Source organism: Micropterus dolomieu, linkage group LG14 (genome assembly GCF_021292245.1).
Source record: "Micropterus dolomieu isolate WLL.071019.BEF.003 ecotype Adirondacks linkage group LG14, ASM2129224v1, whole genome shotgun sequence".
NCBI lineage: Eukaryota > Metazoa > Chordata > Actinopteri > Centrarchiformes > Centrarchidae > Micropterus > Micropterus dolomieu.
The window spans coordinates 4,987,371-4,999,830 of NC_060163.1; the positions used below are offsets into that span (position 1 = coordinate 4,987,371).

Here is a 12,460-nt window from a genome sequence, read left to right on the forward strand (position 1 = left end):
TGCAGCGACTGTTAACCGTTTGTGTAGCATATACACTGACTAGACACTGACCGACAACATTTCTATTTAAATGTATTGATTACAATTTTGCTAGGGACGATTCAGAAGTCCGGATAAAGCCCTGAAGCTGTGAGCAATGCGCTCTCTCTCTCTCTCTCTCTCTCTCTCTCTCTCTCTCTCTCTCTCTCTCCTCTCGTGCTCCCTCTAAACGCAGGCAGGCTGAGTAACGATGGGGGGTCACGTTAAGTGAACTTTAAACAAAATGTAGCAATATTATTTCCAGTAGCCTCTGCTCTTTGCAGACCTGCGAGAGAGGCTGCATCATGAAGATTATTGCTTATTAACATGGAAATATTTTTGTTGCTGTTGTTGAGTTACATTGGGGGCTACAGTCAAAGCTTTTGGGGCTAAAGCCCTGGAAAAATGACCTGGCGATGCCGATGGTTCGATTTAGTATAGGCTTCGCCAGAGCTGGATTGGTAATCTGGCCGACGCACCTTTGGGGCCGGTATAAGTAAATTATGTAACAGTTTTTTTGTTTTGTTTTTTAAATGGGCCAACGATCGGCCCATAAAGCATGGACAGCGACCCATTGGGTAATTTCCTATACTGACACCGGGCCGGCCCAATCACATCTCTTACCAGCCCCCTCTGCTCTCTGTTTCTTGCCATGTGTTTCTTGGACGTTCAATGAGGAAAACTAGATCCATACAGTGTGGCTAGCTAGTAGCGCCAAACTTCAACTGCCTGTTGTTGCAGAGGACGAAAAAGCCAGTGGGAAATTCTTTTACTTGGTTATTGACCACTTCGCCACCATGACAGAGAGGAGAATGGTCTTCCTTTTCAAATAGGGTGAGGAAAATGTCATAACTCCTTCTCTCGGTAAGCATGGAGTAGCTCAACCTGTAGGGAAGGGAGGGTCATTTACAGTGGGGACGCTGGGGACATGTAGGCTACCCACCACTTTTTGAATGCATTTGTTAAAAATGTTCTGAAAAATAGCTTACACCAAGAAATGTTAATTAACAAATAAAAATGCTATGAAAAAGGTTTATTTGCACAATAAGCCTGCAATGCAACGAAAAAAGTAACTTAAGCTAAAAATGATAATAAGCTACTGATTATTGCATAATATTCTATTATATTTTTATATTCTGAATTTTCACCTGCCACCTGAATTTTGTGCTTCCTTGGTGCAGAAAATGTCTCCAGAATGCAGGAAATTAAGTGTTTAATGCTCAAATCTTCTGGGGGAGGACCCCAAGACCCCTTTTATCAATAAGTTTTTTTTTCTAAATAGTAGGCCTATTTTAATATATTCTTGTCATGTCATGGCCCCAATCTTGTGCAATGTTACGTCTCATGGGCTAAGTGTTTCGTCACATCCCTAATCTGATGGAGTATTGGTGAGGGGTCTCTGACACATTTTGGTGGGCCGCGTGGGCCAAAAATGCCAGGGCCGATCTTTTGTCCCAGTCCAGCCCTGGGCTTCGCCCTCTAAGGCTATCGCTAGTGGGTTCATTTCTCGTGCACATGAGATTGAAAGCTGTGCACTACTACCGGGGTACTATCTGCTTCCGCCTCTCTGCCAGTGACCAGTGGGCTCCTCCGGGAACTCTCGTCGTCATTCATGAAGCGGCCGCTTGGCCCAGTAGCACGGGGCGTTGGCCGTTAGTCAGCCATCTAAGTGCAGTCCTGTCACGTTTCCCTCCATCAAGGGAGCGGTGGTGGATCAAAAAAAAAAAAAAGTCAGTCAGAGTGACTGTTATCTGTGGACATGCGATGCGTTCTCCCATTCGCCGGACTGCACAGGGAGAGCTGCACAGGGAGAGCTGCCGTTCATGTCAGCCCTGCTCTGTTTTCAACTGGAACTGATTTCTACACCAGCAGGGGCCCTCCTCTCTGTCCCCAGCCTTGTTAGGGCATGGAGAATATGAGATATTCGATGATGTGCCATTTGGGCATGTGTAATGCAGCGTTACGCATTGTGCAATGCCGGGTGGGGGCTGCTGTATTAGTGCTCTGGGCAAGTGTGTCTGTGCTTGGTGGTACCGCTTGATGAGACATTGACTCATCCTGCTTCGCCTTTAACCCACTAGCCATCGCCTTACTGCCAAAGTCCACTGACTCCGGCTGTGTCGCGTTACAGCTGTGCCGTGGTTTTGCCTGGCATTAACGCCCGCTGGAAACATCTCAGAAGCGTTTCAGCAGCGGAGCGTGTAGCCTGCCCCACATTATTGACTTGTTATTAATTTGTCCGTTTTGTGCTTCTACTACCTTCTTTACAGCTCTCTGTGACCCTGTTTTGTTCTGCCTTCTGCAGGCTGCAAATCCCACAAGGAGCATTGCCTGCCTGATTTTGCTGACATGTTTAGATTTTGTTGATTTGGTCATTAGTGCTTGCTTTTTGTGCTTCTACTATGATTAAGTAGGCTATGTAGTTAAATTATTTCTTTGTGTCTGTTTTAACCGTGTTTTATGTAGTTTTATGATAGGGTGTTTTATTTTGAAAATTGACCGGATTTTCTATGCCATTCTGTGTCTGACTTCCTGCCCGGAAGCTCTGTGCTCTGTTCTGCTTGATGGGGCTTCCATCAAATATAGATGCTGGTGGGATGCGGTGCGGCCGAATCTGGTGGACTTACAAGCATTGACTAGAATGGCCGCGATTAGCTCCAGCAGCGGTGGCGCAGCTGTAACGCGGAGGGTGAAGCCTATATGAAATAGTTACATATTGTAACGACAGATTCTATGAGTATAGGTGTAGCCCTCTAAGCTATGGGTGTCACTGGCTCCTTTAAATGATTTCAAGAAAAAAAGCTATTTAGGAGCTGGTGGGCAGATACAAAACCTCTTCTGTGCTAACTTTCTGAAAAGAAGCTGGCTCTGTGTTCTAACACAATGAATGAGAAGTAATGTTGAGTCCTGCTTCTTCCTGAGAACTGGGCCCGCAAGAACTGGGTCGTCATAGTTGTCTATGATTTCTTTGAAAACAAGGTCAATCTGGAAGAATTCAATTGCTTCTGAAGAGACTGATCAAATTAATAACAGAGTTTTGATAAATTTGTTTAATTTCCCTATAATTAAATAGGATGGGGATGTTTCACGTTACAAACATTACAACATTTCCTATCCTCAATACTTGCAGCTTCATGAAATTCCTACCTTTGGCAGCAAAAATAACTTGCATTATGTAAATTTTACAACAATGTACTAAGTTGTATCAGGTCAGGGTTGACTGTAAAATTAGTGGTGAAACAGCAAACTCAACAACATGTAAATACCAGTGATCGACCTAAAAGCTGCTGCTGTGCTATTATACAACACTGAGGAAAGTGCTTCTTTTGAATCATTATCAGCATTCAGAGACCAGAGAATCGAGTTTGATTCCAAGGTAGGAAAGTTATTAGCATTATATATTTTGCAGAATTTCTGTGTAGGTGGAAATGGTCTATACCTGCTTCCTAAGATCTGGCTGGACTCATTTAATCCCCACCTGGAATAAGGCTGTTTTATGGAGAGTAGCCAAAATGTTTTACAAAGCCATTTCATCCCAGCAATGATATATAATAATCCCAAATGGAAAGTTTAGCTGCTGTTGGTCTGTCAGGTCCATAATAAGACAGTACTAACAGTTTAACTGTTGTTTAATTTGTGCACATACATTGTTGTGAAGCTACATGTACAAATTGTGTGATAGTTTTACCTGTACAACAATATCTTTGATACATTTTAAGCTTCAAATGCATAGAAAACAGGAAAAGCCTTTAAAACTTGCTGCACATAGAGCCTTTGCATTATTCACATTCAGACAACAAATACATTGTATTTATATGCACATATCAATCCAGATGTTGTGTCATATGGATATTTATAACTGGCCAGATATAGTAAGATGTTACATGGTACATAAAACTGTGAAAACACTGCTGTTGCATTTGTTTAGTATTAGCTGCACTGTACATTTTTTCTGTGAGTACAAAATTGCACAAACTTAACCTTAAATGCCTGCAGTTGCATGTAAGTCAATGTATGTTTACGCTGTTACCGTAGATAAGTCATGAAAACAGTGCATTTACAGTGGCAACCCCATGCTGAACCTAAGAAATCCCATTGATCCCATTTAACTGTTTGCCCTTCCTATTTAATCAAACTTTCTGTACATCACATTAAGGAAGTAATAACATCACTTCATAGGATCTTTATAGTGCACACATTCGACTACACATAGAAACTTCAGTATTTGAGACCCAGAGACCAATCAGTACTTAAGGTCTAGCTACACCAGCATTTAAAACGGTGACATTTCACAGTAAAATAAATTAAGTCCAAATGGAATCACTGTGATCAATTTATGTAAATCCATGCTAATCTTTCTTGGTCTTTTGGTGAATCGACAGCAAACCGTCCTGACAGTACTGAACAAGATCAGTACTGACCAATCAGAGTTTTTAACTGTGTTACACTATCCACTTCTATTTTTATGCTAACCCTCCTCTGTTGGAGATTTTAAAGAGGAGTTGATGGCAAAAATACATCTCCTGATAATGTTGCTAATGTGTGGAATCGTCCCACTAGCGACCAAGCTAACACGCTTGCTTACTTTCTGTTAGCAAGCTAGCAAATTAGGGGATTACTGCCAAGAGGGAGTAAACAGCTTTCTATTGTGTTAGCAATTAGCTCACCAACTAGCCCTGCAAGTAGTTACCAAGCCTGTATTTCGGCTAATTTAGCAAGGATTTCGTCGTGTAACCCGTCCATAAGGTTGTCTGTGTCAACTATTTTGAGATGGCTTTATTTGGGAATACAAATGCACAATATAAACAAATAATGAAGGTCTAGATTTTACAGAGCCCATCTACAGGACAACGCCCCAAGACTCAACTTAGTTGATGTTCACTTTCACCCTTGTCACCCTTGCCTGGTTGGTGATCCTTCATGGAAGGATATGTTTCCTAATTTCTCCTTCACTTTTCCCTGTGTATTTGTCAGTACGCATCACTTAATGTTAAGTGATACCAACAAAATAAAGGAGATCAGAACTCACTCTCCTCTATAATTTCCTCCATGGTCTCCCCGAGCGTTATCTCTCCATCACTACTGGACAGGCTCTTCCTGGTGAGAAAGTCAAGCCCTGTTGTGTCACAGCCCATCAACCCCTGGCCTTTAACCTCTCCTAGTCCAAGCCCCCCACCTCCTCCATGTACAGCCACCTGAAGCAGATGTGGGTGCGTTGTGGAGGTGCCACCCTCGTCGTAGGAGTAACTCTGCCGAGAGCAGTGTGGGCGGTGCACTTGAGTGCACTTCCACAGATGTTTGAGCGGCACACCCTGAAAACAGCTCCTGAACTGGAAGTGGTTGGTAAACAGAAAGAGTTGCCAGCGCTTCTTCAGTTCAGCTTGGACCTAAATTCCAGTAAGTAAAGAAAATAATTAACTGTCAGTTTCAACATGCCTTCAAAGAAGGCCACCTGTACTGCTTTAACGCAAATGACTGATAAATGGATCAATCGACAAAACAAATGTTGGTGCTGTGTTGCTTGACTTCAGTGTTGCTTTTGATATTATCAACCAACTATTGCTGAAATAACTTTGGCATACGGATTCACTGCAAATGCTGTCAGCTGGAAGAATAGTTGCTGTACTTGACTAATAGAATGAAGTGTTTACTTTAACTGTTGTTTTTCAACTAAACAAATTTTGAATGTGGGGTTTCCCAAGAAAATGCCTGGGTACTTTCCTCATTTCAGTTTTACTAGTCCTACTCCCTGTTTTGATTAGAGCAGTTATGATGATGTACGCTGATGATTCAACGTTCTATAAGTCTACTGATAGTATAGCTGAGCTAAATAAAGTTCTGCAAAGTGAATTTGCTAACTGTCTGTCATTTGGTGCTGGGCAGGTAGCTTACAGGTGGTTTGAGCATTCATTTCTGCTACTGGGAATGAGGTTAATGTGAGTGAATTTGGTTTGTGGCAAACCAAAACAATGAGCTAAAAGAGGCTAAAAAAGCCCAAACCAACAATTGACTTCTTCCCTTTTTGCCTTAAGTTCCACAATTCATAGTATACACAATTATGATTCTACAACATCCATGAAAATCACAGTACATACAGAAGAAGAAACATACCTCTCCATTAGCAAAACAGTACAGCACAGCAACCAAGAATCCCTGAAAAGGTTTACAAATAACAAGTCATGTTTAATGTGGATTTAGAACAAGATGAGTTGTCAGGTATGTAATTAACTTTACAGGTGTTACCTGAAATGAGCTGAGAGTGAGGTTGACGAAGTTCCTGGCGTAGCGACTGCTGCCCTCCACGCATTCATCTATCAGCACAGTGAAGACCACTTCATGGATTCCCAGCAGAGGAATCAGTACCAGTGTTGCTCGGGCCAAGCTGAAGGGCATAAACAAAAATAAACTGTGGTGCATAATTACAGACTGTTAGGACACACACAGGGGGAAAATGGTGTAAAATGTGGGAGAAAGGAAAGCGTTGTAAATATATGCATGAGGGTCCCTCCTGTGATGACATTTAAGGTGGAATGAAGATGCCTGAGTTTATGTGGTGACATTTAAATTTCTGCTGTACATGGGAGTGATTAACATTTAAATGTTAATCCAGGAACCTACTGTACTGTTTAAAGACAGCACTTAGGATATAGCACTCAAGGTCAAACATGTTTGCTGACTTGGAAGCAGTTACATTAGTGAGTCAAGGCAGGTGAAAATACCTGTATCTGTAGTCTGTAAATTTCACAAGATCTGCTTTCAGCTTGGACAGCAGCAGCATTAGAATCTTGATGAATATGAAGAAAATGACCTGCAATACACATCCAATGTAGATTTAGAGAAAATGCATCAAAATGAAAAATTAAAAATGAAAATGTGCATCTGAGAATGCTTGTGACTACTACACTATACCTTTAATATCACATGCCCTCACAAGACAGGAACCGTTAAACGCAGTATGAAATCAGTGTGAAATTTATTGATGGCTTGCAGCAGAGGAACGAGACTCACAGGTGCAACATGACGCAACTGTAACTAACATGGTCATTAGGCTGAATAACGCTACTATGAATTTTAGAAACAAGAACTGGTTCAGAATCTTGACTTACCAGCACTGATAAAGTAATCGGACCTCTTATTATCCACCAGAACCATCTGTTCACAATTGACCAGCATCTTAGGAATGAAAGAAGTGTAAAAAGTCAAGTGATGGAGAACATTTTGATTCATTTATTGTGACGTTGATAATTAAACACTTACTCTGTGTTTTCGTATAAAATCTTGACAACTGTCCATGGTGTTACAAACAAGACAGGTGTTCCTGAAAAGTAATAAAAGCATAAAAAATGCAACATGTTACCATCGGTAGATCGTTCTTATGAATGAATATAAATGAATTGTTAATGTATAAATTGTGTTTGATTGTGTGTGATCATATCAAAATGTCCCATAGACCCTAAGCTGTGACTGGTTTGTTTATCAAAAGAAGTTGATCATTCTTAAAGCCACTATGTATAGACTTTTTGTATGACTGGTGCATCTTTGAAATTCCTCTGTGGCAAGGTTTTGTTTCTAGAAAAATAACTTCAGTGAAAACTGGTGCAATCCATGTGTTGGTTTTTAGCGAATGTTGCTGGGTTGGATTGGTGGTGTGCAGGGATCAAGACAGGGTAAACATGTGGGCAAAAACTGCTAGGTATTAAAAAGTATCAAAGGATAAGGCTGTTATCCTAATGACACTATATTGCCAAAAGTATTAGGACACCCCTTCGAAACGTTGAATTCTGGTGTTGGGCACCATGGGCACAGGTGTGGCCTGCAGACTGCTTCTGCAAACATTTGTGAAAGAATGGGTTGCTCTCAGGAGCTCAGTGAATTCAAAGGTGATACCGTGATAGGTTGCCACCTGTGCAATAAGTCCATTCATGAAATTTCCTTCCTACTAAATATAATATACCACGGTCAATCTGTTAGTGGTATTTTAACAAAGTGGAAGTGATTGGGAACAACAGAAACTCAGCCACGAAGTGGTAGGCCACATAAAATCACTGAGCGAGGTCAGCGCATACTGAGGCGCACAGTACGTTAGAAGTTGTCATCTTTCTTCAGAGTCAATAGTTACAGACCTCTAAACATCATGTGGCCTTTGTATTAGCTCAAGAACAGTGCGTAGAGAGCTTCATGGAATGGGTTACCATGGCTGAGCAGCTGCATCCAAGCCTTACATCTACAAGTAATATGCAAAGCGTTGGATGCAGCGGTGTAAAGGACGCCGCCACTGGACACTAGAGCAGTGGCATGTTCTCTGGAGCGACGAGTCACGCTTCTCTACCTTGCAATCTGAGGGACGAGTCTGGGTTTGGCGGTTGCCAGGAGAACGGTACTTGCCTGACTGTATTGTGCCAAGTGTAAAGTTGGGTGGAGGGGGGATTATGGCGTGGGGTTGTTTTTCAGGAGTTAGGCTTGGCCCCTTGGTTCCAGTGAAAGGAACTGTTAATGTTTCAGCATCCCAAGACATTTTGGACAATTTCATGCTCCCAACTTTGTGGAAACAGTTTGGGGATGGCTCCTTCCTATTCAAACATGAATGCGCACCATGGCACAAAGCAAGGTCCATAAAGACATGGATGAGCGAGTTTGGTGTGGAGAACTTGACTGGCCTGCAGAGAGTCCTGACCTCAACCCAACAGAACACCTTTAGGATGAATTAGAGCGGAGACCAGGCCGTCCAACATCTGTGCCTGACCTCACAAATGCACTTCTAGAAGGATGGTCAACAATTTCCATAAACACACTCCTAAACCTTGTGGAAAGCCTCCCAGAAGAGTTGAAGCTGTTATAGCTGCAAAGGGCGGGCCAACTCCATATTAAACCCTACAGATTAAGAATGGGATGCCACTAACCTTCATGTGCATGTAAAGGCAGGCGACTCAAAACTTTTGAAACTAGTGTATGTTTAGTTGGTCTCTCTCTCCCTGTGTCGGGCCTTCAGCTCCAAGCCCAGCTCACAAATGATCCTTTTCAATTAAATTATTTTTAAATCAGTTGTTTTTAGCAAATGTTATTCATACAGCAGGGGACAATTGTGCATTTGTCGGGAACTTTTTCCAGTGGGGCATTAATCCATATTTGGTATTCTAGTGAGCATTTGGGAAAGCGCTGTATATGGGACTTAGTCAAAATAAACTACAGTGTATGTGTTCATGGTAATGATGTCACCCAGTGCAACATCAATGTAGCTCTATGGCACAGGGGTAGAATCAGGCTTACACACAATAATATAACAATATAAGCAGTTTTTCATGGGATTTGTTGACAAGAAATAAATATTAGGATCACTTATCCTTTTGTATCAGGCGTAAATACTTTGACACTTGGTTCAAAATTCAGGAACAATACTTCATACAGCTGTATGTGGAGATGTGGGAATTATGAATGATGAATAAACACAAACACAAAATCATTCATTCACAGTTTACCCCATCCTAGCAGCATGTATTTCTTCAGCAGACGTCGCTTGGTCAGCACAGCTGTGAAGAGCAGCGTGTGGAGGAAAATGGCCTCCACTAAGAGCCAGAAATAGTTACAGGCCACAAAGTACTCCATGCACACTTTGGAGAATTTACACATCAACGCTATCTGTTGAGAAAAATAATTAAAATGAGTGTTGCGAATGGTTTAGCTTTTGTTAATTCACAGGTACTGTACATCTCGGATTCAGCTATAACAGAATCAGCAAGGCCCAGTATTTAAATATCTACTGATATGTGAATGATAAGGCAGTATGTTTATACCGCAGAGCTTGAGTAGGCGTTCCATCCAGGGTCGTCCTTGGGCAGGTTGTTATACATGATGTATAATATGATTTCCTTAGAAATGACAGCCGTGGCTCTCAGGATGAATGACACAAACAGATTCATGTGGATGTAGTTCCTGGTACAGTGGAGCTTCCTGGTAAGCAGATACAGGAGCAATTTGAGGAAGGCATTGATCCATACTTCCTGTGCAACTATAAAAACATTACTGAGAGCATATGTTATGACATAAGAGGCAATGATTAATGATCAAGCTAAATGAAACTACACGGAAATGCTTCATGGTTTTTATAATGTCATTTGTAATGATTGATCATCCTCATAGTCTAAGTAAATATCTCTTGATGCCTCATCTTCCTTGTGGGCCTTCATCATCAGTGTAGTTACAGCTAGTGAATCTGTCCTGTGTCATTACTGAATGTCTACAGAAGCTGCATGACAAGTGAAGCAAATCTTATCACAACCAGTGTGTTATTTTCTTACATTAGCCACCATTTCTATAAGCAAATTGTTGTCTCATAATTCATCCTAATTAAGAGGAACGATGGACAAAGCTCCCCAAATAAGACTATGTTTAATGAAACAGCGTTATCTGCTCTCTTTTGCCAACAAAATGTGCACTTTGTCTGCATGAACGTCAGAAACCCCTCGACCACCGACCTCAACATGGCCATCAGGAGAGTAGCCAGTGTGAGAGAGGACAGGGAGAGGGAATAGCCAATGACAGAGATGAGCCTGAGGGCTGTCTGGCGAAGCATTTCATCCTCCTGGACACACACACACACACAAGGGAATTAATGGAGAGAACACAACACCTCTTCAGATATTTCTACTGAAGAAAGACGTTCGAGGATAGTTGTCAAGAAAGCAATCCCTGATGGCTTTTGAAGAATGGCTAAAGGTAGATGAGAAACCACAAATCACCAAACACACACCTGGATTTTCAGCTCCAACACTTAGAGGGGCTGACACTATGTCTCCTCCTCACCTTGTCTTTGAAGTAATGGTCCTCCTTACATTCTGAGTCATCCCTCCAGGGATCGGAGGAATTCTCCCTCTGTCGCCATCTCCCATTTTCTAAGCATTCTCGGTGGGCCTTCCTGGAGCTGTCTGCAGGTAAGTGAAAGTGACATTGATAGGCACGGTTTCTTCTGTCAGTGAAGTCAGAGGAGGGGCTGAGTGACTGGGCAGTTAATCATTTTAACCTGTGCTGGGAAGTTGCCTTATTATACAGCTAAATTCCAAATTGGATTGTCACTTTTCACTTTTATTTGTTTATCCAGAGGAAGTGATTCCTTTTACTATATCTTGGTAGGACAGCCAGTACAGTACATGATTTTGGTTTACTGAAGTCATTCAGCAGTTTCAAATTATTTGCCAATCACTACCATTTTGGAAGTGTCTTCATTCAGCTAAGCTTGCAGCTCCATGAGGCAACGCTTTCATCACTACAAAGCACCGTGCTTAACGCCAACGTCAGTATGCTCACAAATACTATCAACATATATATATATATATAAACAATGTTTAGCAGTTCTTCATCTGAGTTTACGTGTTAGCTTGCTAACATTTCACAAGGCTGATGGGAATGGCATCAGTTTTGCTGGTATTTGTTCATAAACCAAAAATAAAATTTTTGACCTGATGATGGCGCTAGATGTAAAAATAAAGATAACTAAAGTGATTATAATTCATTCTGAAGGGGATATAAATGTAATTTCATGGAAATCCTTTAGAAAGTTGTTGAGATATTTCTGTCTGGACTAAAGCAGTGGACCAGCCACCCGCCCAAAATTGCCATCCCTAGAGCCTAGCATGACTAAAACCTAATTAGAGACAGAAGATTAGATTAAGTTCTTCTCCATAGCTGCAGCTGGCACGGCCAATGGCTACTGCTTCCCATTTAAAATATGACTGTGCAATTAAGTGCACTGTTAAACACGTAACCTGTGACCAGCTCGTAGAGCATCTTGTGATTCACTCAGTGATTGATTCGCCTAAAATAAATAAATTGGCAAAAAAAAGTCTGAATAGTACATGGTAAAAGCTACAATGATTTATTTATTTGTGACCTCATACAATAGTTGCTTTTGAAGCAAAGTGGTAAAAGGTAACATTACCCTCGCTGATCCATGGTAAGTAAGAAGGACAGGGGGCCGACACATTCCCAGGAGATGAATGGGGCCAACACACAAACATGTCAAACGTTCCTTTACAGTAGATCCCTGTAAAACAAGAATAATAAGGATTTCATAGGTAATAACAATCAAGATAATTAACATAAGAACACTTGACGGCTGTCTTACCATTTTCTGAGAGTGTGCTTGTTGCCAGAGTTCTGTTGCAGTTCTCCCAGTATGCGGTCCGTTTAGCTATCAGGCTTTCAAGGACTGAGCCTGTTACCTGTATTTAGAAGAAAGAAGTGAATGCTGGCATTAAACTGTACATACAAGATTATCATCAAGCTGATCCTATAAAACGGTGATAATCTGATTGATCGTTTCATTTGTAGTTCCTCCCTACATATGAATATGCAGCCCTTTGGAATACAGCTCAGGAACTGTGGATCCATCACTTCAAGTAACTCCTTTCCTCATAGTAATTTGATTCATTATTTATTTGAAAATACT

General features: G+C 41.4%; 1 protein-coding gene across 1 annotated transcript in view; it reads right to left on the reverse strand.

Annotated features, from left to right (window-relative positions):
* Positions 1-3,714: 3,714 nt before the first annotated feature.
* The window catches only part of LOC123982471 (glucagon-like peptide 2 receptor), a 12,211-nt gene continuing 3,465 nt past the window's right edge, over positions 3,715-12,460 (reverse strand). The window contains exons 4-13 of the mRNA XM_046067997.1: positions 10,819-10,940; positions 10,491-10,597; positions 9,810-9,966; positions 9,495-9,654; positions 7,276-7,336; positions 7,125-7,191; positions 6,738-6,826; positions 6,262-6,400; positions 6,130-6,171; positions 3,715-5,405 (exon numbers count right to left, since the gene is read on the reverse strand). Coding sequence (XP_045923953.1) covers positions 5,037-5,405; positions 6,130-6,171; positions 6,262-6,400; positions 6,738-6,826; positions 7,125-7,191; positions 7,276-7,336; positions 9,495-9,654; positions 9,810-9,966; positions 10,491-10,597; positions 10,819-10,940 — 1,313 coding nt within the window. The 3' untranslated portion in view covers positions 3,715-5,036. The remainder of the gene's footprint in view (positions 5,406-6,129; positions 6,172-6,261; positions 6,401-6,737; positions 6,827-7,124; positions 7,192-7,275; positions 7,337-9,494; positions 9,655-9,809; positions 9,967-10,490; positions 10,598-10,818; positions 10,941-12,460) is intronic.